Below are 25,356 nucleotides of genomic sequence, written 5' to 3'. Positions count from 1 at the left end.
TAACCTTAAACTTACCTTACTAGAACTTATTTGACCGATCGATTTTATTCTTCCCTTTCCTTTAATTTGATTTCTTGACACCTTAATCCTTATAATTAATTTATAAGGTTTAATATAAATTAATAATTAAATAAATAAAATATATTTCTTTTTTAATAAAATAAAAACATAAATTATGAACATACCTTATTTCTCACATGAAACACAATCCCTTCGACTCGACTCCTTCCTGAAAGCCGCTCAAGTGCCCTTGCCTCCTCCTTCCTATCATTCCTTCACGCATAGAGGATGGTACTGCTTGACTTGTCCCCTTCTCCTTCAAGCAACCGCATGCAAAAAACCCTAAGGGTGCACTGCCTCCTCTTCCTTCTCGTCGACAACCCAACACTAAGGTTGCACAGTCTGGTCTCTGGCACAAATCAAGTCAAAAATAGCAAGCGTTCTCCCGAGTCTTCTTCAGTGCAAGCTTTGACAGAACACTGCCACACACAAAAGATGTTGAGGCGCTTAGCACAGTGGCTTCTTCCTTCGGCTTCGACGTAGAGTGTCATTGCATGTTTTTTTTATGCAAGCGAGACTGCCTCCTAGTCTTTTTTGTCTCTCATTCTCTCGTTCTCTCATCTAGTTCTACCAACTAAGGTGACATAATCATTTTCTAAATTAAGAAGAAAATATTTACAAATCACTAAATTTTAATATATTGAAAAAAATTGTATTTAGAATTTTATGCATATTCTAGAATATCTGCATATGTTATAAAAAATAATCTTTGAGCAGATACTAATGATTTTACTGACTTTGGTATATTCTTAGGCATGTTTATTAACTGACTTGCTAGCATGTATATTCATATAACTTTAAATGCATACGAGAGGATTTTAATAAGTAAAATGATAAAAAAATATCAATAAAATATGATACTGATGACCTACACAAATAAAGATGACATAAAAATTATAGAATTCTCAACTCTTGACAGTGAGATTAGCACAAACATTTTGGTATCAAGGGGGGTTGTTGATAATTATTATGTTAGAAGATAACCAAATTTTAACAGTGTTTGTTGAAGCAAACAGGCTTGGTGACCACACATAAATGAATTGAGTCAAAATCTATACAAGTACAAATGATATTCCTAAAATAAGAAATAATGAGTATGAAGCAAATAAAGAATATTCACATGATTATGCAATGAATTTAATGAAACATGTGTTATATATAGTTTATTTGCTACTAATTACTACTTCTATACCTTTCCTTTACCCATTTTAAGTAATTACAACATGTTTATTTTGTGATGTTGTTAGTCATACGAGTCGTGGATGAGTATGCATATTTTTGTTCCTTTTCTTCTATTAAATTTAACTTTAACAAAGATTATTTTAGTAAGTTTGTAGCCTATTCTTGTATGTTGTTGATTTCAGGAAGGAGTAAAGTGCAATAGAGCACTTAGCCTAGCGGTTTAATTTGTACAACTTTTGACATGTAAGGATTTTGGTGGACTTTGAATATTTTTTTTTACGAAAACTATACATTTATGCATCTATGATGCACACAAAAAAGACATCATCAACAAGTATTGTAGACAATTCTTTATCATCCTCTATATGGATCAAAACAAAAGATTCATTAAGGGCACGTTTAGCACAAAAAATATAAATTTACACGTTTAAATATTTAACAAATCTATATATATTTCGTGAATTAATTATGTATGTTTCCCTATGTTATGGATATGAATGAAAATTAAATTGAACTGGGTGTTTCCACATGCGATGGTTGAGAGAGATCAATTCTCCATTTGCTTGATTCTGATTCGTGCAAATCAGGATGAATGTTGGTGGAAATTAAGTCTGGCCTAGTCGTGCCCTCTACTGCACCACTGCTTGCCCCATATGACAGGTGCCAACTGAGTGTTACACTTAGCACTTGATAGCACCTATCAAGTGCATTGAGAAATAAAAAGACAACAAAGGTAAATAGAATGTATAAGAAATGAAACATAATCAGTTGAATATATTGCATCCATGCAAATAAATGTTTTATCTCATTTATAAGTTGAAACATCAATGTAGAGCTAATTCTGAAACCTAATTTTTTTTTAAGAAAGATATTATCACCAGATAATTAAATGAGTACAGATGTGATTTTACAATGATAGACAGATTACAATATAACGGAAAGAAATTACTGATAACAATATGATGAAGTAGAAAATACCCATATGATAGGTCCAGTGATCCGTGATAAATTTTCATTTGTGCCTCTTCATTTGAAGCATAGTGCATATTGGGGAATAACAAATATATATTTTTTTTATTTCTTCCTGATCTAGAAACAAAATTTGAAACCTTCTTTTCACATGGGCATCAATACTCAGAAGTCTGCCGTCTAAATCAGCAAGCTGACTTAGGGGCATAAAAAATCTCTAATACTAATAGGAGGGCAAATCAACTCTTTTTGAAGCCTACAGAGGGTATATAATAATGATTTCAGATGCAGAAGTAACCGAATATAAAATAAATTTGTTATTTCACAGGCCAAGATCAATTAGGCCTCTAATTATGGAGTTTTTACTCTTACGGTTACAGCCAAAAGAGGACAAGTGAGTTATCACATGGAAGGATAGCATCATTTCCTCATCAATGTAATCCAGTATTCCAAGAGTAACTAATAAACGCTAGTCTTCAAACTATATGCAAAGAGACTTTTCTCATAAAAATTTTGTTAATTTGCTTTCTCACCTCAGCTAGATAGTCATTACCCGAAGGACTTTTCTCATCAAAAACTTCTGTTTCACTTGTACCTATGAACATGCCATAAAAAAAATTGAAGGAAAAAAATATGATAATTCATGACAGCAAACATCATTCTGGACAAAATAGAAGTTTCTCCTTATGAAAGCCACTTGCAATACTACATACTCATTGGAATCATTGATAAAACATTCAAAGGATAAATAACAATCTTTGCTTCTAAAATAGGATCAGATTACAACTACTAAATACTTGTCAACAAGCTATTTCAATAGGGATTCATCCACTCCAAATTATTGAACCTTGCATTTGCAAGCATGTTTAGTTTTAAATTTTTTATTAGACATATACCTGAACTCTAATATCAGTATTTATAAAAAGCATCAAGTTTGTTAATGATGAATGATGTCAGTCCAATGACAAACCTTGAAGGTTGCTAGTTGGAACTTATGTTAAAACCTCCCATAATATCTAAAACCTTTCTAACCAGATAAAGCAAATTTCAAACATATTGAATAAATAACTATAATACAACAAAAAATTGTTACCAGGAACCATAGAGACTAGAGAAAAAAATAAGTGGGGCCGCAATGCGGGCTCGAAAAATCAAAGCCCCGGTCTCCCTCGAAATAAATGAAAACGAAATGATAGAGAGGAGTTTATTGCGAGGTTCAAATTTTCAAAAGGTAGATGAAACAACAGATAAGACACCACACAGAGATTTCACATAATTTTGCTAGGACTTCTAAGATCAGAAGTTCAAGTTTTCCCATAGGTGCAAACACTTGTGGTTAATTTCTCTTAACAACAAGGGGCACATTTTCAATCAAGGCTAGTAATTAAAAAGCTGATAGCTCAAGTGTATAGTAGCAACAATTAAGATTTAAATTATAATGTAGATTAATTAATTTTACCACCTTAAGCTTATAATGAATTGTGGGAGAATAATGACAAACCCAATCAAATCCCTGTGATTTTGTCATTTTTGGTTATTGATCATGATCTACTTAGTCAGAAAAAGTAGTCAATCCAACCTCAAAAAAGGATCAATATCAGCAGCCATGAGTTGTTTCATGTAAGGAAACCATGTAAATTTGTTGATCATGATCTACTTAGTCAGAAAAAGTAGTCAACCCAACCTAAGAAAATGATCAATATCAGCAGCCATGAGTTGTTTCATCTAAGGAAACCATGTAAAGTGAATGTTTGTCCAAGGGGAAAAATTCAAGACCTTAGCTTACAAATGACTTTATGCCCTATCAAGTATCGAAGGACACTAAAGCTCGTCAAAGCAATTTATAAATCACTTTACCAGAATAAGGAAATCGCTGAATTGTGACCAGTTTAGGTCCTTCCTTATTTAAGTGTCCCTTGAGATGAACGAGAAGGTCATGCTCACGTCAAAGCACTTTATAAATCAGGCCTCCATGAATAGAAATAATCAGATCAATAAAAGGAGGTAGGCAAGTAAGAAGAGCAACAAAAACATATGAAATTCATAAAGGCCTAAAGGCTATTTATAGGAAGGAAAAAAGGTAATCTCAAGACATATGTCACATCTACCATAAATATTAAAAATTCATAGATTAAAATCAAATCCTCTTTCTATCATTACAAAATAATATCTTTATTTATAGTGCTTAAATGTTTATGTCAGGGAGTCAAAATAAGAAAATAAAAAACAAAGATAGCAGTAAACACAACCCACACACAAGTTAAATAACACTCGTAGAAGAAATAATTACATAGAACCAAAATATAAAAGTTCATTACTAATATCATACGAAGAAGGCTCCAGTCTTACTCATCACAAAGAAAAAATATATGAACAAGGCATAGCAACACATTAGGGGAATAACTCCTATCCCCATAATTTGCCATACAACAACTAGCCAAGGATTGACCCGACCAAGATAACTACAAAAACTTGTGACTAGCTACAATCTTGAACTTCTAAGGAAATGGAGTTGGCAACTTTGTCAAAGATCGTGTTAAAACCAGCCTTCTCCAAAAAGCAAGCTTCATCTCATTCTTGGCACTATCCCTTAATCACGCCGAGTCGATCTTCTAGAAAGCAAACATGATTTTGGGTAGAAGCAAAAGAAGATTTAGTCGTGGCGCGGCACAAAAACATCATTACATGCTTATGGTTAGAGCGGCGGGGGTGCGTTATTAAATGCACTAAAGAATCCCGCCGTCCTCGCATACCCGCTGAACTAAAAAGCAATTGATTATTGGGAATACCAAAATTCCTATGCTGCCCAGACTCCATGGTTTGCCCAGCTAAAAATGATCGAGCTCCTAGGATTTTTTTCTACCTTCAATTTTTTTCTTCCTATGGTACCCGTGGCGAGAGCTCAATTTCTACTTTCTCTTCATTTGCTTTCCTTCGTTCTACGATACCTTCTATCATTTACTTTTAGTATTTGCTTTGTGTGGTTCGCGGTTCCTCTATCTCACTGACCTTTGTGGGTTTTTGCGATGGCCCTAACTTTTTGTTGTGCATGGCTTCGAGCAATCGATCTTTCATGTGAATTCCTTAGATTTTTTTTGCAATTTTTGCTCTTGCGCTTTTTCTGTGACGGAGAAATTTGGAGTCCTTTGTTAGAAAAATCCGGTATGTGATCACCTTCAATTGGGAATTAAACATAATGAACAAAAAAAAAGTAAATTAAAATTTTTTTGTTAGAATTAAACCAGATTGGACGATTATAAACAAGATCGACCAATGCAAACACAAAAGTGGTTTGTCTTTCTCAACGAGCTCTATGATTTTTTCTGTGATGGAGAAATTTAATGAGATTTTTTTGAAGTTTGGATAAATATGGAGAAATGTTTTTTTGTGATGACCTTAGATTTTTGCTGTAATGATTATCCTGTAAACACCTTCGATTTCTTATGTTGTTTCTACTCTTTCCAGTTTTTCTACGATGAAGAAAATTATAATTTTTTTTGGAGAAATATGATCTGTGATGGCCTTCAATTTTTTCTGTAGTGGCCTGCGAAATTCTTGTGAAGTTTAGTTTTGTTTTTTGAAAAATTGGCCTGTAATGCACTATACTAGTTGAAATGAGTGTGGATGCTTATAGCTCTGGCTTTCGATCCCAGCTTCCTAGTTCATATATAAGTTTATTGGAAAAGATGCCAACTCCTAAGCAAGGGTATTTGGGTTGAGGTCATGCATGGCCATGGATGGGGTGATGATTTGAGTTGTAGGGCATTTACATGCATAACACTAATGCTTATGTATTTACACATTTAAAAACTAAACATTTATATTTACATGCATACCATTTACATACTTCTCATGCATAAGCTTATGGCACCAAGGTGTTATAAAGGCAAATGTGAGAAGTTTTGTGTATTAAATATGTAAATACATAAGAATTGTGTGGCATGTATGTAAATTTTCCATGAGTTTTTGAATTAACTCCATAGTTAAGCATACTCATGCTAAAACACTTGAAACGTGTGGTATGTAATGCCAAAGCAGGGTTGGGAACCAAGCCATGACACATATATATACGAACCAATTAATTGCATTAGACATATTCCCATCACGATCATGGTTAGCAGGGCTATTTTAATTATTTTTTGATGAGGGGAGAAGCCTAATTCATTTTTCCAGTAGAACTGTTTGATTATAGTTTAATGAAATTGAGGGCTTCATTGATAGTGCATTCCTTTGAGGGCTTTGATTGATGGTATATTCTTGTTGGTTTGTTCCATGTTGTTTGTGATTCCTATCATTGGTAACTAAGGACTATCGGTAGGAACCTATGTGTATGGGATGTTGCTATTACATGTGTAATTACTCTTGAGCTATGTCGAGTTATTCCATGGAGTAGTTTCTGCTATGTGATCTATGCCTTTGCTATATTGGATGCTTCAGTTCATAAATTCCTTAACCGATCTTTTTGCCACAGTAGTTAATTATGTGGCACATGATTTATTGAATACATGAGCTTAATTAGGCGCACTGTCATCCTTATGCAGCCGTAGCTCATCCGCATTCTACAGTTTTGTTCTAATAAAACTTTCACAGGGTCCTTTGGTCGCATGGATGAGCATGCCCTAAATTGAAATGATTGAAAAAACTGAGGCTAGTTACATTTCAATTTAGAAAAAGGAGTTGACCCAACACATACTATTCTGCTAGATTCCAAATATTTTTTGTTATCTTGCAAGCTAGGGGCTTTCAAATATTTACTTTTCTTTACCTTGCTTATTGTTGGGATTTTAGAATTTGTTAGTATCACTTTTGTGACATGTTGAGAAAGGGTTAGGAAGTTCTAGATTGCTTTCTTGGCTAATTTATGTTTCGATGAGTTCAGTTATTGTTTGTAAAAATTTACATTAATTAGTTCTTTTTATGCTAGTAGTGGTGATGGGTAAAACGAAAGAAATCGGATCGTCTGGTATATGCAATAAAGATGTGAAGTTAATCTTTTGCGATCTCTGCCTAAAGTACATGGAACCGAGAAATAGGCCAACCACCTATTTTAACAAGGAGCGATAGCAGAATATTATAAAAGAGTATAAGAAAAATAGTGAAAAAGAATATGATATAATGCAACTGAAAAATAAATGAGTTCAGTTAAAAAATGATTGAAAAATATGGATGGAGTTAAAGAGAGGTTCCATGGGATTAGGTTGAAATCCTATAAAGCGAATCATTGATATTTCAGACAAATGGTGGACTGAGAGAATGGAGGTAAAAGTTATTAAACATTGAATGCTTTTCATTTTTTTTGATGTCATCTCAATAATATTAACATATCAACTATCAATTAATTTGTAGGTTGTGCTAACTGCCAAGAAGGACAAGTTTAGTGACATTGAACTCTGAGTTTGATGAAAAGTTGAACCTAATGTTTGGTGGAATCTTGGGCGCAGGTGATCATGCATGGGCACCAAGTGAGAGTACACACCATCAAAGTTGAGCATGTAAATGTCGAGCAAACTGCTAACTCAAATGAAGCGTTCAATCCCAAACTAAACGAAGTTTGATCTAGTAGTCGTTTCAAACGTCCTAGACCTGTGAAAAATGAAAGTAGTGCAGTTTCATAAGAAGCCAGATTTCTTAATTAGTTTCATGCACTAATGAGCCTAGCACATCACATGCAAATTTCATTCAACAATTTATGAGAATACTGAAATAAACTACATATATTTATGAAAACATGATCTTTTACTTGTTTTCCATAAAGTTGTTCGAAGAATTGACTATGAAAGAGTTCTTTATATCGATGACACCTAGTTGTAGGGTTAATTATTTACGCGACTTTTATGAGAATCGCAATGTATGATTATTATGTTAATTTTTGGACTTTTTATGTTTGATTAATATGAGTGTAGACCTTACTATTATATCTTTCATTATTTTAGGAATTATCATTGTCAAGATTTTTATTTATTTATCACTTACTAAACGTAAGTGTTATTTATATGCCTTAGCTACAACAACAATGAATGACATGGACAGAAAAATTAGCAAAAGAAAAATTACAGCTGCATTATGCTTAATGTATGAGTATTAAAACTCATATATTGCTCGCTCTACTTGTATAACATCCACGTACATTGGTGGTAAATGTGTTGGGAAGTTGCAAGATTTAACAATATGTTATGTTTGACAAAAATCATATTTACTAGTCAATTAGAATAACTTCACATAAATTATGGGCTCCATGGCTCATCTAGGATGACTTTAAGAGAGATGTTAACTATAACCCTCTATGTTTTATCACAAAATGAGCCTATGGGGGAAGCCATGGAGCAATTTCAAGCAATTTCAACACTCATAAAAAATAATTAGTAAATACTTTTCAGTTGTTTTGAATGTTTTGATTAGTTTATCTTAAAAAATTATAAGACATGAAGACCTTATATTCCAAAGAACCCTATAAAGATTTCACAAGATCAACACCATATCTCGCATTTCAAGAGAGATTTTTGTGTTCATCTTTTCCAAAATTTACTTAAGTGCAATGACTCTAATATCTTACATAAATAACTAAAGACTGTATTTGAGCAATTAATGAAACACACATGGTCAACAGTGAAAAAATTCATATATTCGACATTGTAGTTCATTAATAAAAAATGTTAAGATTGTATGTGATTTAAATGTGTTTTAGTTTTGTAATAGTTGGATGAGAAGACAACGCACACGATAGTAGCTTATTCAAATTTGCTACGCGAACTTATAAATACAACTTTCCAAAACTATCTCCAAGTTTGCCTTAAAATGAATAAATAAAATAATTATTTTAGTACAATGCTAATGAATATACTTATAACAGAAAAATATTATTTGGTTAATATTGGATATTCATTACAAAAAGGAAGTATCAAACCCTTTTCTAATGCAAAATATCATATTCCTAATTTTGAAAAAGTAAACAACATAGCTCAGGACAAAAAAAAAAGATGTTTAGCAAGAAACACGCTTCATTACGTGGTGTTATTGAGTGTACATTTGGGGCTTGAAAAAAAAAAGGGTTATTCTATGAGATCTGCTCGCATATCCTTTCACCAAACAAGTGAAGATTGTTGTTGCTACCACTATAATGGTTATTCAAAATTATATTTGTTGGTATCTTTCGCGTAGTGATATTGATTTTAATACTGCAAATGAAAATCAATCACATGTCCCTATTGACACATATGAATATCGCCTAAGCCAATCAATATTACAAGTTGAATGTGATTACATGAGTCTTGTACACATAATGAGGAAAGTGCTCAGAAGATGGAGTTGAGAGAGTAAATTACAAGTGCAATAGTTGATGAGTGAAATGTTGTACACTACATTTTATTTATGTATAATGTGTTGCATAAATGCTTAATGTTTATTGTAATGACGCTTTATGCAACTATGTTCATGTGGAATCTCAATTCGGTGCAAATTATTTTTTTATTATTATATATGCACGTATTTTTTCACACAAGGATGGCCTCCTAGGCATATGTGGGTTTTTTTATTTTTATTTTGAGGACTATGATAACATATATAACCTTAGTTTGGGTGACCTATATGTTGTTATGAATTTTGACATGTATAAAATTGTCATCATGACAACCAAGATCCCCTTCTTTTTCGCCCATATGATTGTTGGTGATATGGTTATGTAACACATACGAGCTCGGTATTATATAGTTTAAAGGTAACCAAAATCTCCTTTTTTAGTCATATGATTGTTGGGGTACGTTTGGATGATTTTTGTGATAATATGCTTTTGTGACACATATGAGCTCAATATTACATGGTTTAAAAGCAATCAAGCCCCTTTTTTAAGGTCTTTGATATGCCTCGATACCAAAATCAGAAAACAAACCATGAAGAAAAACAATAGATACGAGGTAGAAACACAAACAAGGGTTGTTCTTATAAAATTCAAAAGTAATAAGCAAGATACAAGGTTGATCTACTATTCGAGAGGTAGATCGACTCTTGATGTGTAAAAAGATTGCATAAATTTCTTTATATTTTGCACATTTTTTTGGATGAAATTGCACTTTAAAGAAAGATATTTTTATGTTTTTATTGCAGGTACAATATATATTAGGAGTGAAGCGAATTGGAAGAGACATGGAGTGAAAAAAAGGTGAAATTGAGCAAAAAGACAATATAGTAGGCTAGAGCCTTGACGCGAGACTTCTAGGGCACCTAGATGCCAGCCCCAATCTATACAACCCGAGAGGCTGACGTCTAGGTGCCAAGGGCCCAGATGTTAAGCCAGAGCCTTGGCGCTAGACTAGTTGGGCGCTTTGGCACCAGAACCGAATTTGGTGCAGTTACAACAGTTCAACCCACCTGTTTGAAGCATCGTTTGGGCTGACTTGAGAGGCAATTTGAACAGAGTATATTGGAGTCTTTTTAAAAAAGACATCAAGATTTTTTGTGTATCAAGCATCATTAGGTTTAGAGAGAGAGTATTGGGAGAGATTTTCCTCCATTATTGTGAGAGTTCATAGGCTTGTTCTAGGTTTGTGAAAGCAAGTCTAAGTGAGTGAATTACTGTATTTGTTAGTGTTTGGGTGAAGATTTTGCAAAAAAAAAAAAAATCAAGAGCATAAGTGGAGCATTCTCAAGGGAAACTGAGGGAGAGAGATAAGTATATTTGTGTTTTGGGTTTGTGATTTTCTGAAGAACTTTTTTTAGTTGAATCTCTATGTATCAATCCATTATTTTGGTGTTTTATCCATGCTTTGTAAGTAAATTTTCTTGCTTTTTCCTTGTGGTAATGTAGTAGATGTGTAAGTATGTAGGTTTGAATGCTAAAATAGTTTTTATTATATAATTATGATGATTTCTTTATGCACTTAGTTTACTTTTAAATTTGGCCAATTGATCTATTAAAATGTGGTTTAAACCCGTAAGGACTTGGAAGAGCTATGACATGAACAACTACAAAGATCACGTTAAACTATAAGGTATGAAACAAAAGTGCACTATAGGGAGATGCAAATGTTAGGAAAATAATCATTGATGGGTTCAAGATGGGGCTTAAGAAATTAACATTACTTTAACCAAGCTTCTTTATGCACTCGGGAGAGGGTAAAGAAGAGAATTATTTCTATTTATCACCACTCACATTTCAATTTATATTTCTCTCATTTTCTACACTCTACTACTATCACTGTAATGGAAGATAATTTTCATCTGATTATCGCCAATTCAACTAGGGTAATTAGGATTTCTGTAAAAGTAAACTTTAAACTTATTTGCATTGCAGTAGGAACTATCACAGCTTAAATTTTGTTAAATTTCAAACTGAGGATGAATGAAGTAGGCTAGAACCTTTTCTTAATTTTGATAATCCCGTTCTCTGTGGGATCAACTATCCGGACTCAAGAGAATTCGATACTACTTTGATCGTGCACTTGCATAATCCACCTGAGCATTGAAGCATTTGTCAGGGATCATCTCTCATACCCTAAACGTCGTTAGGAACACCACAAGAAAAAAAAACAAACCCTAGGTTCCTCCCATTAATAGAATTCTCTCTCGGTGTTTGAAAAACATTCATTCTAAGCTTTCCCTCCAAAACTCCTTTATTTTCTCCTCCTTGAATATGTGATTAAAGCCCTTGTAGATACCCTTTACTCCCTTCTTTTTTCTGTCGCAGCACCCCACTCCTTTCCTTTTTCTATCGCAGCAACTCGCCGCTCGACTCCTTGTGGAAGCATTCGGACCGCCTAGTCGGTTGGAGGATGTTGGACCGGTTCACATACAGGCAGCGTAGCAATACTCCCCTCTCAAAGACGTATCTTATCCTCAATGTGGAAGGATGAAAATTGCTTGTGAATCACCTCGTAAGGCTCTCATGTTGCTTCATACTTTGGCAATCCTTTCCACTTCACTAATACCTCTATGGCTCCCCCCACTCCTCGGCTCACTCCTTCAATCTCTAGTGGTTCCAGAATCACTTCCAAGTCCTTAGTCAGTGTCGGCGGTAGTGTAGTCGAGGGTGCATGATCTTCAATCGCATATCTCAGCTGTGATAGATGGAAGATCAGGTGTAGTGTGAACGATGGTGATACTTCAAACGGTAGGCCACTGTCCCGCTACATGCCATCACCTCATAAGGCCCAATGTATTGCGGTGATAGTTTCTTGCTTCTCCTTCTGGCCAATGTCTTATGTTGGAAGGAGCTTAGTTTCAAGTAGACCATGTCTCCTGGTTCAAATTGCACCTCCTGTGTTCGTTCGCCTTCCTCTTCATCATTTGTCGAGCTTTCAGTAAATGACACTTGAGCTCTGCTAGTATCTCGTCTGTCTTCCATGTACTGATCGATATTGGATACCAGTGTGGTACTAAGTATTATACAAATATTCGTCCCAAGCAATCCATTTAGCTCATAGCTTTGGTGTATCAGATACAAAACAATGTAGGTATGTCTCCACACTCCTGTTGAACACCTCCGTCTGCCCATCTGTCTGAGGATGATATGTGGTACTTTTTTTAAGGACTGTCCCGTACAACCTGAATAACTCTTTGAGCTCTGCCAGTATCCTGTCTCTCTCTTCCAAGTATTGATCGACATTGGATACCGGTGTGATACTAAGAATTATACCAATATTCGACCCAAACAATCCATTTAGCTCATTGCTTTCGTGTATCAGATAAAAAACAATGCAGGTATGTCTCCACACTCCTGTTGAACACCTCAGTCCGTCCATCGATCTGAGGATGATATGTGGTACTTTTTTTAAGAAATGACCCTTGCAACCTGAATAAATCCTTCCAGAAGAGGCTGGGAAATACCTTGTCACTATCCGATACAATCGATTCCGGCACCACGTGCAAACAAACCACTTCCAGGATAAACACCGCTGCGATCGAGACCATTATGTAAGGATATTGTAAGGGAATGAAATGTGCAAACCTAAGCAATCCACAACCACCATGATCACCGTGAACCCTTTTGACAGTGGCGACCCCTCGATAAAGTCAATCGTCACTTCTTCCCAAACTCTCTCAAAAAATGCTAATGGTTATAGTAAACTCTCCTGATGTCGTGGTCAAGTACTTGTGTCGTTGACACACATCACATTTGTCACCATGTCCTCTATGTCTCTGCGCATACCCACCCAATAAAGCTCTGCCGCCATACGACTATAGGTCTTCTGCACCCCTGAATGCTCCCCAATCGCACTGCCATGAAACTCTTGTAATAATCTGGGAATATACTTCGACGTCTTGGGTAGCACGAATCGCCTCTGATGAAGCAGTTGTTGTCCTCTCAATGCATATCTGAGATGACTGTTCGAATCCTATTGTAACTCGACTCTTATCTTTCTCAGCTATTCAACCCTTTTGCTCTCTGTCTCAAGGCTTCCCATTCTAGAACCAGGGGTATCGATAGAGTCATCAATTGAGGTTTTTCCACCTTTCTCGACAGTGTGACAGCTTACTTATTTTCTAATTCTAACTGGTGTTGAATCTTGAAATCATGCCCCAATAGCTTGGATAACCATCTCTGATGCTCCTCGGTCACCATCCGCTGCTCCAAAAGATACTTTAAACTCTTCTATTTGTCCTCACCAAAAAAATGTCATCCAAATAGGTAAGGCCGCCAATTCTGAATAGCCAAGACAATGACCATCAATTTTCGTTCATATACTGACTTTAGCCTTGCTATGACCGTAAGAACCTGGCTGAAGTAGGCAATCGACTGTTGATCCTGCATGAGTATTGCTCCTAATTTGTATCCTGATGCATTCGTCTCTACCACAATAGGTTTATTTAAATTAGGAAGTGCTAATACTGATATACTAGGCATGACCCCTTCAAATGTTCAAATGCCTGTGTTGATGTTTCTCCTAATCGAAATTGGCTTTTTTTTCAACTGCTCCATCAATAACAAAGCTATCAAGCCCCAAGAATCCTCTCAACTCTTTCAAATTCTTTTGTACGAGTCAATCAACCATAGCCTTGAACTTGGACTGATCCACTACTACCCCCATTCCAGTCACCACATGTCCTAGGTACTCTACCTATAACTGTGCAAAAGAACATTTCTTCAAGTTAGTATATAATTGGTGTTCCCTCAACATCCCCAGGACTGTCCTCAGGTGTCCCATATGCTTTATCTTTGTACGACTGTAGATCAGAATATCATCAAAGAAAATCAGGACAAATTTTTGAAGATAAGGTTGAAAAACCCTATTCATAAGGGATTAAATGTCGTCGGGGCGCTGGTGAGGCTAAACGACATCATTAAGAACTCATACTGTCCTTCATGTGCTCTGAATTTTGTCTTGTGCACATCTGTTGGATTCATCCTAATCTGGTAGTACCCAGACTTAAGATCAATTTTTGAGAAAATGAATTCCTCATAAAGATCATCTAACAACTCATAAATCGCAAGAATAGGAAATGTGTCCAACATCGTTCTCTGATGCAGGCGTAGAAAAGCGCTCGAAATCGAGTGAAAAACAGTGCCCCGAGCGAGGCGCCTTGAAACAGCAGGGCCGAAGCCCCGCTACACCGCGCAAAATCATGCAAAGCTTCGCGTGACACAAGAATCTCGTGAATTCACGAAAAGCGGGATGGGTCAAGGCGAGATCGCAGAATAGCAGGAGAAGGATCGCGATCCCGTGCACAAGAACAGGGTGACTTCATGCTCCTGCCATACTTTTCTTCTAGAAAAACTTTTCTTCTGGATTCATCTTACCTCCCCACTATCCTTCCTTTTGTGTAGAATTAGGAGGCTATAAATAGCTATCCCGGGTGTGTGTGAGGAACAAGTTCTGAGTGTGTTTAGTTTCAGATCTCCTATGTGGAATCTCCTTTTAATTTGTGGTTTGCATTCGAGGAGGTGGTGGTGTACCGGTTGTATCCCCTCCAAGGTGGTGATTGTATATTTCCCTTTTATCTTTCCCAACTTGTCTCTTTCACTCCCCTTAGCAACCGACCACTACAAACTTCTCCCAAACTACCACATTACCGCTGCTGACCACCTGCAACCCTTCCCACTTGTTGCCCCTATAGTTCTACATCTTCCCTCCCTACCTCCAATGTTGTTGCTGTCACCACCCCCGCCAGCTATCCCGACCCACTCGCCAATCTCCACCATCCAATAAAATACATTTAGGAGTGTTTTCTTGTGTCCTTTTGTGTTTGTGTTGTCGTTTCTGTTCATGTGATGTTGTAACCCTATTTTAATATTAATGATGATTTTCTTTTTGTGTTTCCACTATTTCCCCTAATAGTTCCAGTATAATTTGACATCAGAGTTAGCTCAACCCTAGCCCTATCTTAGGGTTCCCCAGCACCCCCTACCAAATTCCCTCCAACTTTGTTTTCTTTCAGTTCCAAACTCAAGCCATGCCACCTCAGAGAGATACATCAGACTCTACTCGACAAAAGATCTAACATGAAATTCATCCTCTGCAATAGATGACAGAAACCAGAAATAGATTACATTCGATCGTGATCGAGAGAGTCATAGGACAAACAAGGATGAGGATCTTAATCCGTTCCACAGGGAAGAACACAACGACGAAGAATATTGGCCGCACTATGTTGGTATCCAATATCAAAGGAGGTCGAAAGAAGAGACTTCTTATGGAGGTAAGCAGAACTTTGACATCAAGATGGACCTCCCAGAGTTCGACGAAAGTATGAATTCCGATGAGCTATAATACGTTGAACAGATTTTCGAAAATAAATATGTGTCGGAAGACAAAAGGGTCAAGCTAGCCACTATTAAGTTGAAGAACGGTGCTTCCCTATGATGGGAAAATGTGCAGAGACAGAGGAATAGGGAAAACAGTGAAAAGATCACTAGGTGGGAGAAGATGAAGAAAGTAATGCAGAAAAAGTAACTCCCGCCCCACTATCGTCAAGATATGTTTATAAAACTCCACAACTTGCAGCAGAGGGATCTTTCAATTGAAGAGTTCGCTGACCAATTCAAACACTTACACCTGAAATGTGAACTGACAGAGTTAGAGGAACAAATGATAGCCAAATATCTCGAGGGTCCGAAACCCACCATCAGCAATGTGCTACAGTTGCAGCCATAATGAATGCTAAAGGATGTCCAGACATTAGCCTTGAAGGTGGAATGACAATAGAAGCAGAGGTGACAACAATCATCTTTCAAGCAACAACCTTCAGGCAGGTAGTCACCAACAATTACCACGACCGACAGGAACATCTCGGGAAACACAGAGAAGCCCGGACAAGGGAATTACACTACGGAACAAAGCGTGAAGAAACAAGAGAAGAGCAACTCCTCCAGCACGATGTCGGTAAGGAAGTGCTACCGATGCCACGACTACGACCACATTGCCTTCAGCTGCCCCACGAGCAGGGTAATTACACTCACAGATAAAAGCGTCATATAAAAAATTAGCAGTGAAGAGAAAGCCGAGGTATAGGGCGAGGACTATTACCTTCAAGCAACAACCTTCAGGCAGGTAGTCACCAACAATTACCACGACCGACAGGGACATCTCGGGAAACACAGACAAGCTCAGATAAGGGAATTACACTACAGAACAAAGCGTAAAGAAACAGGAGAAGAGCAACTCCTCCAGCACGGTGTCGGTCAGGAAGTGCTACCGATGTCACGGCTACGACCACATTGCCTTCAGTTGCCCGACGAGCAGGATAATTACACTCACAGATCAAAGCGTCATATAAAAAATTAGCAGTGAAGAGAAAGCCCAGGTATAGGGCGAGGACTATCACCTTCCCCCAGACGAAGGAGAAGTGATCATGATTCGACGAATCCTACAAACCGATGATACTAGGGATTCACAGTGGCTTTCACCACAACAGATTCTACACCAGCTGCACATTGAACGAAAATGTACGCAGTCTCATCATCGATGACGGAAGCAGCAAGAACATGACATCGACACAGATGGTAAGAAAATTAGGATTCACAACTTAGAGACATTCCCAGCCATATTCACTGATGTGACTGAAGGAAAATCATGTTAGCATCGACCGAAAATGCTTGTAGAATTTTCAATCGAAGGCCAACTGCAAGACCAGGAGTGGTGTGACGTGATTCCTATTGATGTTTGTCACCTCTTGTTGGGACGACTGTGGCAATACGGCCAAAGGACTTAATACGACTGATATATAAACACGTATTCTTTCACCAAGTACTGGAAACACATCACCCTCCTTTTCTTCGACAGAGTTAGAGGTCATAAGATCTCTTTTGAGCATAACGATGTTAGTGGAACCAATTTCAGTGATTACACCATAAGGGATGACAGAGACACCGACCCCCGATACAGTACAGAAATGGTGAAGTTATGTCAAGTCGACATCATATGGGCAGCACCACCACAATGTGAGAAGGGTTTGATTACTCTCACCATACACAATTAAACCGATCATAATACTTCAGGAAGATTCATCAATATAAGCGTGGTGCATGGCCTCAGAAGAACGGATCGATATGGCTATTTTCTTGCAAGATAAGGACTACCCTCAGATACCTCGGGAGGCAGTGAAGTTGCCAGTGGGATCTAAAGTGACTGACAACGAAATAGAAGCTTCAACCAACGAAGTCAAAGCCCCCAAACCCCAAGAGACTGACACAGGCGTAGAACAATGCCCAAATCGAGGGCAGAATAGCACCCTAAGCGGGGCGCGGGGCGCGGGGCGCGGGGCGCCTCAAAACAGCGAGGTGGAAGCCCCGCTCCACCGCACGAAGCTTCGGGTGATACTGGAATCCCGTGAATTCATGAGAAGCGGAACGAGTCACAGCGAGATCACAGAATAGAGGGAGAAGGATAGCGATCCCGAGAGCAGGAATAGGGCTGGTCTCAAATCTTCGTGATCCAAGGCTAGTTCATGCTCCTTATACACTTGTCTTCTAGAAAGGCTTTTCTTCTGGATTCTTCTTATCTCCCTACTCTCCTTCCTCTTGTGTAGAACTAGGAGACTATAAATATCTATCCCAAGTGTGTGTTTGAGGAGCAAGTTCTGAGTATATCTAGATTGTATCATTATCTTTTATCTTTCCCAACCTGTCTCTTTCACTCCCCTTAGCCACCAACCACTATAAACTTCTCCCAAACTAATACACTATTGTTTTCGACCACCTACAACCCTTCCCACTTGCTGCCCTCACAGTTCTGCATCTTCCCCTCACTACCGAAGAAAGGGCTCATACTAGGCTTAGTAACCCGTTTATCTGTTGAAAGACATTCGTAAACTGTTGTAGGAGCTGTTGGACCCCTTCCGGAAACTCTGTCAATTTTGAATCTCGAATCTCCTCAATTTTCTGCTACTCCACCAAATAGCCCAGTTCTACTCCCCGAATCGACTTGACCATGGTTTTGAGCGACACCATGGTTTTGCACAAGCTAGCATCTCCTCTTAGCACCACCTTCCTAACCTCCACTTAAGACTCTATCATTAAGAACTTCTAGTCCACCTTCATCTCTTCCAATGTTCGCAGCCACTTTATCCCTAAAATCACATATGTGCTGCCCAAATCTAAAGGAAGTCTTCCACCACCTGTAGATCATGTAGTGTCAGAACCAATCCCTAGCAAATTCTTCTACTTTCTCTACCTTCCCTATCCCCATCATGATGTTGAAGCTCCCTTTAGTCACCAGCTTCAACCCTAGCTTCTCCCCAACCTGATTTGCGATAAAGTTATGTGTGGCCTTGCTATCCACCAACACCACAATCAATTGTTCTCCGATCCATCCCCTCACTTTCATGGTGTGATTTGAGGTGAATCCCAGCACCGAATTGAGAGACACCTCTGCCACATCTAAATTCAGATGCTCCTCCACTGCTTCCCCTTTTGATTCCTCACTCCTTATATCATCCTCCTGAACCAAAAGAATCTGAAGGGCATGCTCCTTGCAACGGTGTTCTAGGGCGTATTTCTTCTCACAACGGAAACACAATCTTTTGGCTCTGTTGTCCTGCACTTCTGCATCTCTGAGGTGCTTGAAATTTCTCCAATGATAAGGTGTTGTATTTTTTCTCCTTCAGCGTCTCTTTCTAAAATGACAACGTCAGAGTTCTCGATCGATAGAATCCTCAGGTGTTGCTTCCTTTGTCGGTCATCTTCACCTGTTTCTTGTCCTCCATCATTTTTCTTAAGTTTCACGTTCTCAAGGGGCAGATGGTTGCTCTTATGTGGGGTTTTAAGTCTTTCAAGAAGTTCCCTTCCAATACTGCTGTCAAAATCCCCCTCAAACTCACTTACAAATATCAAACTTCTCTCGTTATCTATAACCGACCCCTCTTGAGTCAGAGCATAGTTGCTCATGTAAGTCTCCTTCCCGAATGGCTCGAAAATGCTCCAACAAGCAATCCTTAAACTCCTATGAGTGCATTAGATACCTTGCCTCCATCCACTGGAGCCACGTTAAACCCTTCCTCTCCAAGCATAATTCTACTGTCATGATCTTCTCTTCCTCAATCAACCTGTTGATTGCAAAGTATCGCTCCACCCGATACACCCATCCATGTGTATCCTCCCCTTCCAAGATTGGCATCTTCAGTTTCCTGCCCCTTGCATCTCCATCCAAACCCCTCTTCCTCCGGTATTTCCACTTATGCGTATAGGGTGAAACTTCTTTCATTGGTCAAAGGCATATCTCACTCCTAAATCCCTCATTCCTCCATCGTGCTCTTCCTTGCCCCTTACATCATCCCTCCAATTTTCAGCCCATCCCTCTCCATCGAAAATCTCCACTCCCCCTCTCTCATAGTCCTAGAGGGACACTATTGTAGGTAGATGAAGTCTTCTTCGTTGTCTTCTCACTCGATCTCCTTCTCTTTTGACCTATCCAAGGATTCCTTGATCAACCCTTGGTTAGGCTTTGCAACAGGAGCGATCGGCAGGGCCTTGGCTTTCATTTCCATGAATTTTTTCATCATCTCCCACATTCCTTTTATGTTCTCAAATCCATCCTCCATCCGACTTTCAATGGAAGTAAACATGTCCTCCATGGTGGCGAACCACTCTTCCATTCCAGATCTAATTTGTCATACCTCTCTTCTAGCACATCCACTTTCTTCGCCACCATCCCACCAAGATCAACTCTCTGATACCAATTTGATATGCCTCAACACCAAAATCAGTAAACAAACCACAAAGAACGACAATAGATAGGTGAAAGAAACACAAATAAGGGCTGCTCTTACAAAATTCAAAGAAAATAAGCAAGATACAAAGTTGATCTATTATTTGAAGGGTAGAGCGACTCTCCCACACCCTAGATGTCGCTAGGAGCACCACAAGAAGAAATAAAATAGCAGCCACAACAAAATATGCATAAAAAACCAAGCCTTAGGTTTTTCCCTTCAGGAGAATTCTCCCTCGGAATTTTAAAAACTTTCCTTCCAAGCCATCCTCTCAAACTCCTTTAATTTCTCCTGCTTGAATATGTGATTAAGACCATCGTGGATCCCCTTTTCTACCTTTCTTTTTCTATCACAACACCCCTCTCCTTTCATTTTTCTATCGCAGCAACCGGCCGCTTGACTCCTTGTGGAAGTGTCCGACCCGCCTAGTCAGTTGGAGGATGTTGGACCGGTCCCTCCTGGACCAGTTCACATGTAGGCGGTGTAACAATCTTCTGTCTTCTTACAAGTGCAAGATTATTCGTCGATTTATCCTTTGCTCTGAGACCTCACAGTTTTATAAATCTTTAAATATATTTATATTATTCTTGTTAGTTAATATTTCATGTAATTGTTTGTAGTTTGTGGTTTTAAACCTTCAGAAAATATGAGTTCGAGGTCTCTTGTGCCTTTAGAGTCTTGTACTGCAACTATAGATTGTAGTGTTCTCTACATAATTCATGACAAGAGTATGATTATTGTAGAAAACATTACAGATGTCCAGAAAATAGATAAGTAGAGAACTGTGACTTCTTCAGTTGGGCAAATCAATTAGATGATTCAACCTAAAATAGTGATCAGATGTTGAGAGTTTCTTTGGAGAATAAACTCTCTCTTTAAATTGGTTATCTGCATTTCAAATTCAATATCATGATAAAATTAATTGTTTGTTTAATAATTTTATTTTTTATTTTGATTGTTATATTACTCACTGTTTAGTAAGGTGTTAGTTTTTAGGTGTAATATTTAAATTTAAGAGTTTTTAAGGATTCTAAATGTAATTTCTATTTTCATGCATGGGTTATTCAATCTGAAGTGGTTATGTTATAAATAACACAACAATGCGATCGAAAAAAAATCTTTTTATCATAAACTGCGGCAATGCAAGTTATACAATACAAACAGACACATAGCTTTTGCTCAGCAACTTCTGTGAAGGTGTAGATATGACATTAAACTTAAAAAGGAGTACAAAAAATAGGTCCTTAAATCTGTGCAAAAGAGGCCTTATCATCGCAGAGGATGAAAAAAAGCTCTGATAATTCAGGAACTGTATCAAAGGAAAAATTATATAAAAGAGCCATTTGGGCACAAAAATAGGCAGCCCGATTGAGTTCCTTAAGAGCAAAATGAAAGAGAACTTGTTTAAAAAAAGTCAAAAAAGCAAAAGTATGGAATTGTTTCGAATTAGCACCTGCTGCACAGAAGCTTTTAAAAAAGCTGCAACTATCCCAGATAGACCCTAAAACTCAGAGAAAATGCTACATCTAAACCTTACAAGAGAACTTCTAAGAATTTTATTACCACCACAAAATACCCAACAAGACGATCATCCAAAAATGATCCTTCGACCCTATGACCCTATAATCATAATTTTTTGGCACTACTGAAAACAGTAAGCCTTGATCATATTTGCAATAGAAAAATGCCCCGCATGTCAAAATCTTACCATTATAATATAAATATCAAAATTAATTTAGGTTTATTTTCTAGTAGAAGAAAAAAGAAAATCATAATATCAATTGGTCATATTTGCAAACTAATCTCTATTCATATCAAAGGAATCTTAAATAAAAACCGTAATGCTTTAGGTTTAGAGTTTACCTTCTTGTGTCCATTAAGATAAAGATGACGATGATGCAAGGAGAGACCTCCAAACTTAATTCATTCCCTCTTCTCCAACTCAGTTTCCTCTACGTTGAGTTTATTATAGCCATAATCGAGTAGATAAGGCCATTACATACAAGGTTCCATCATCAGTTGTAACCTCAATTCTCAGTCCTCTTGTGTTCATTTGCACCTCTCCCAAACTCAACCTTAAAAGGGGAACCTGAGGTCCTGGGAAAGAAATTGAGTTGAGTCAATTCAGTTGGACCATCCCAATTCAGTTAGAAAACAATTACAGGTTTTACACAATCACTCTCCGACTACCAACTCCCCCTCCATTGACGGTCCCAATTCAGCTGAAAAATGTTACAGGTTTTACACAATCATTTCCCGACTGCCGACTCCCCCTCCATTGACCGCTTATCTATTCACCAAGATCACTTTTGACTACAAAATAAAAAATTACCAACCTTTCACCATTGCACTATGAGTATATTCCACAACAACCACAGAAGAAAGATGCGTGCTAAGGTATCGGAATGTTTCAAGGATGAAGGGATGCAAATGAAAGAGACAATTTTAAATTCAGTTCTTAGGGAGAGATTCAAGAGCTGCTACAGATAATATCTATTAAAGGGACTGTGAGAGCTCTTCAAACAACTCTGAAAAAACAAACATAAATTACTGTGTTTTTTAAATTTATCTGTGATAGTTTTTTACTAATAAAAGGATATTGCATTAATACATTTAAAATTTAAATAGACTAAAATTTTCAATAGTTATTTTATAACTAAATAAACACAATTGTTTCCCTACCTTTATTTCATAGCCAACCAAACAATCCTAAAAAAATTGAAATTGAATGTATTTGCTTTGCATTTACTTTGCATTGCATTCTCTAAATACATGATTACTAAATGCTTGCAGCCAAAGAGCCCCTTAAAATGGATAAAATTGACACAAAATAAATTCGCTATCATTAGTAGAAAATAACACCTTGATTAGGAAGTTGAAAGATAAAGAGAGACAGCAGCATTTTTGAAAGATAAAGAGAGAGCAGCATTTTCTCTAAAGATAGAAATTACATAGTTTGCAAAAGGCGTACCATAATAGCCAATTGCTGTTGCGCTGATCAGAACAGAAGGCCGTGTACTGGAATTCATCTTATTAATCAGATCAACCACCTTCCACAATGGCTGAATGTCAGATCTTGAGAATTCTCCAATTGGAAAAATAAAAAAAGAGCTAATTCATTAAGCAAAATGGTTAGAGACCTTAGAAGTAACTTTGACTCGGCTTTGCTTAATTTCCTTCTTGACCTACCAGACAAAGAAAATGAAGGTAGGAGGATGCTCTCAATCAAAACAACAAAATCACTAAAATTTTAGATAATGTTTAAAAATAAATAAATTATGGATACCTAACATCAACTAACCTCAGATGACCATCTAGTACTTATGGGCATTCCAGCCAAGTTTACAACAGCATTTGAACCTTCAATACACTTATTCCACCCTTCTTCTTCCGCAATCACAATCTCAGGAAACCTTCGCCCTGCAATTTATCAAAATTTTGTTCAAGTAAAACATAGATTTAATCAATAAAGTTTATGCCAAATAGTTAAATATGCTGTTTAGCGCCACCATTTTGGAACATCGCGTGCACTGACATTGAGACATTGGTTTTCGCTGAAAACTATGCCCACTTCATGAGTACACTGGATAGTGTTCTTGCGCTTTCCAGGTACCAAGCACGAATAAATATAATTATATAAAAAGCATAAAATTTGTCAAGGCCATTTTTACTCTACATTATCCCAATGTTCATGAATTATAAGAGAAATAAATGTCGAAATGCTAGTACCTGAGGTGTTGGAAGGAGGTTCTTGGCAGAGATGGTAGGTGGTTGATCTTTAGCAATATTCGGCCTTAGATGAGGATGCAAGCGATAGCAAATAGTAGAATTGTGGTCAAACATACTACAATGAGAGCAATAAGAAGAGTGTGGTTCTATTTCAACCTTTTGTCAATACCCGTTGTGAGTAGTGTCAATCCATACCTCATTCGAAGCTGGTTAGGTGATATCTCTCTCAACAAACACACAAGACACAGAGGGTCAACCACACAAACCAAAGAGGTTCGGGTGACAGCAAGCGTAGGACTATCAACCTTGAGAGACCTACCATAAGCAATTGCTAAAGAGTAGAGAATTTCTAAGTTGAACAGATGTAGTTTTAACCCCAAAAATTTTATCCAAACAGGAATGATAGGAGACTATGCTTTTGGATCAAAATCGACAGTCCACTTCAGAATTTTCATAAAACGGTTGTTGATCTTGATAACTTTTCGAGAAAAAATGCGAGTGTAATCGGCATCGTGAGATAACTGAATAAGTATATGTCAACTATCAAGTAAGCTAATATTTCAACTACCCAATAGCTTCATAGCATTAAACTCTTTCCTTATGATCTCTAATTTTGGGTGACCATAAAGAAATTTCCCCACTAAAGCAAAAAGCCAAAAGGAAGCGATAGTACTGGTTTCAACCTCAGTGAGAATAAGAGCAAAATTTCTATTTTTTTTGTCAAGTTTTTTAATGAAAGTGTGATCACCACCACCTTCAAGAGCATCATGGAAAGATTGAGGAACATTGCAGGACTTTTCAATATGAAAACCATACTCTAAACCTGAAAGAGAAGCGCGAGTAGGAATAGGAAAGTCACCGGAAAGAGCATTCACATAGAAACACATCGTCGAGGCCATGTCCAGAACGGCAGGCGAGCTGCTAAAAAAAGGTGAGCAGACTTCACTTTCTGTCAGGCAGGGCAATGCGACCCGAGGAAGGAAGACTGCGAGCGTCGAGCCAAATTGAAGGCGCAAATTGCGTAAGTAGCAGAGCAAGAACGACGAAAACGAGAGGCCTTCGTCATCGGGCACAGCTCCGACGGAAGCCCTTCGACGTCGGGCCGAATCAAACGCGTGAATGCGTCAGGAAGAGGAACGACGGATGAGAAAGTCGAAGGAGAGAAACCCTTCGACGTCGGGTACGAGGAAACCGATTGGCACGACACTCTTCGTCGTCAGAACGACAAAATCAGATGAGAAGTCGTAGAATTAACACAAGGAATCGCCAACTGGCTAAACT

At 37.6% G+C, this 25,356-nt stretch overlaps 1 protein-coding gene across 6 annotated transcripts in view; it reads right to left on the bottom strand.

Annotated features, from left to right (window-relative positions):
* LOC110018964 (epimerase family protein SDR39U1 homolog, chloroplastic-like) overlaps positions 1-25,356 on the bottom strand; it is a gene marked incomplete in the record, with an annotated part of 67,897 nt that overhangs the window by 14,971 nt on the left and 27,570 nt on the right. For 3 of the 6 annotated variants that reach the window (XM_020716454.1, XM_020716455.1, XM_020716456.1), the window contains 4 exon segments: positions 2,745-2,806; positions 23,318-23,396; positions 23,487-23,531; positions 23,648-23,766. In XM_020716454.1, coding sequence (XP_020572113.1) covers positions 2,745-2,806; positions 23,318-23,396; positions 23,487-23,531; positions 23,648-23,766 — 305 coding nt within the window. 6 annotated transcript variants of the gene reach the window in all.

The sequence above is a fragment of the Phalaenopsis equestris genome, unplaced genomic scaffold, assembly GCF_001263595.1.
Source record: "Phalaenopsis equestris unplaced genomic scaffold, ASM126359v1 Scaffold000036, whole genome shotgun sequence".
NCBI lineage: Eukaryota > Viridiplantae > Streptophyta > Magnoliopsida > Asparagales > Orchidaceae > Phalaenopsis > Phalaenopsis equestris.
This window is presented reverse-complemented; position numbering and strand designations above follow the sequence as displayed.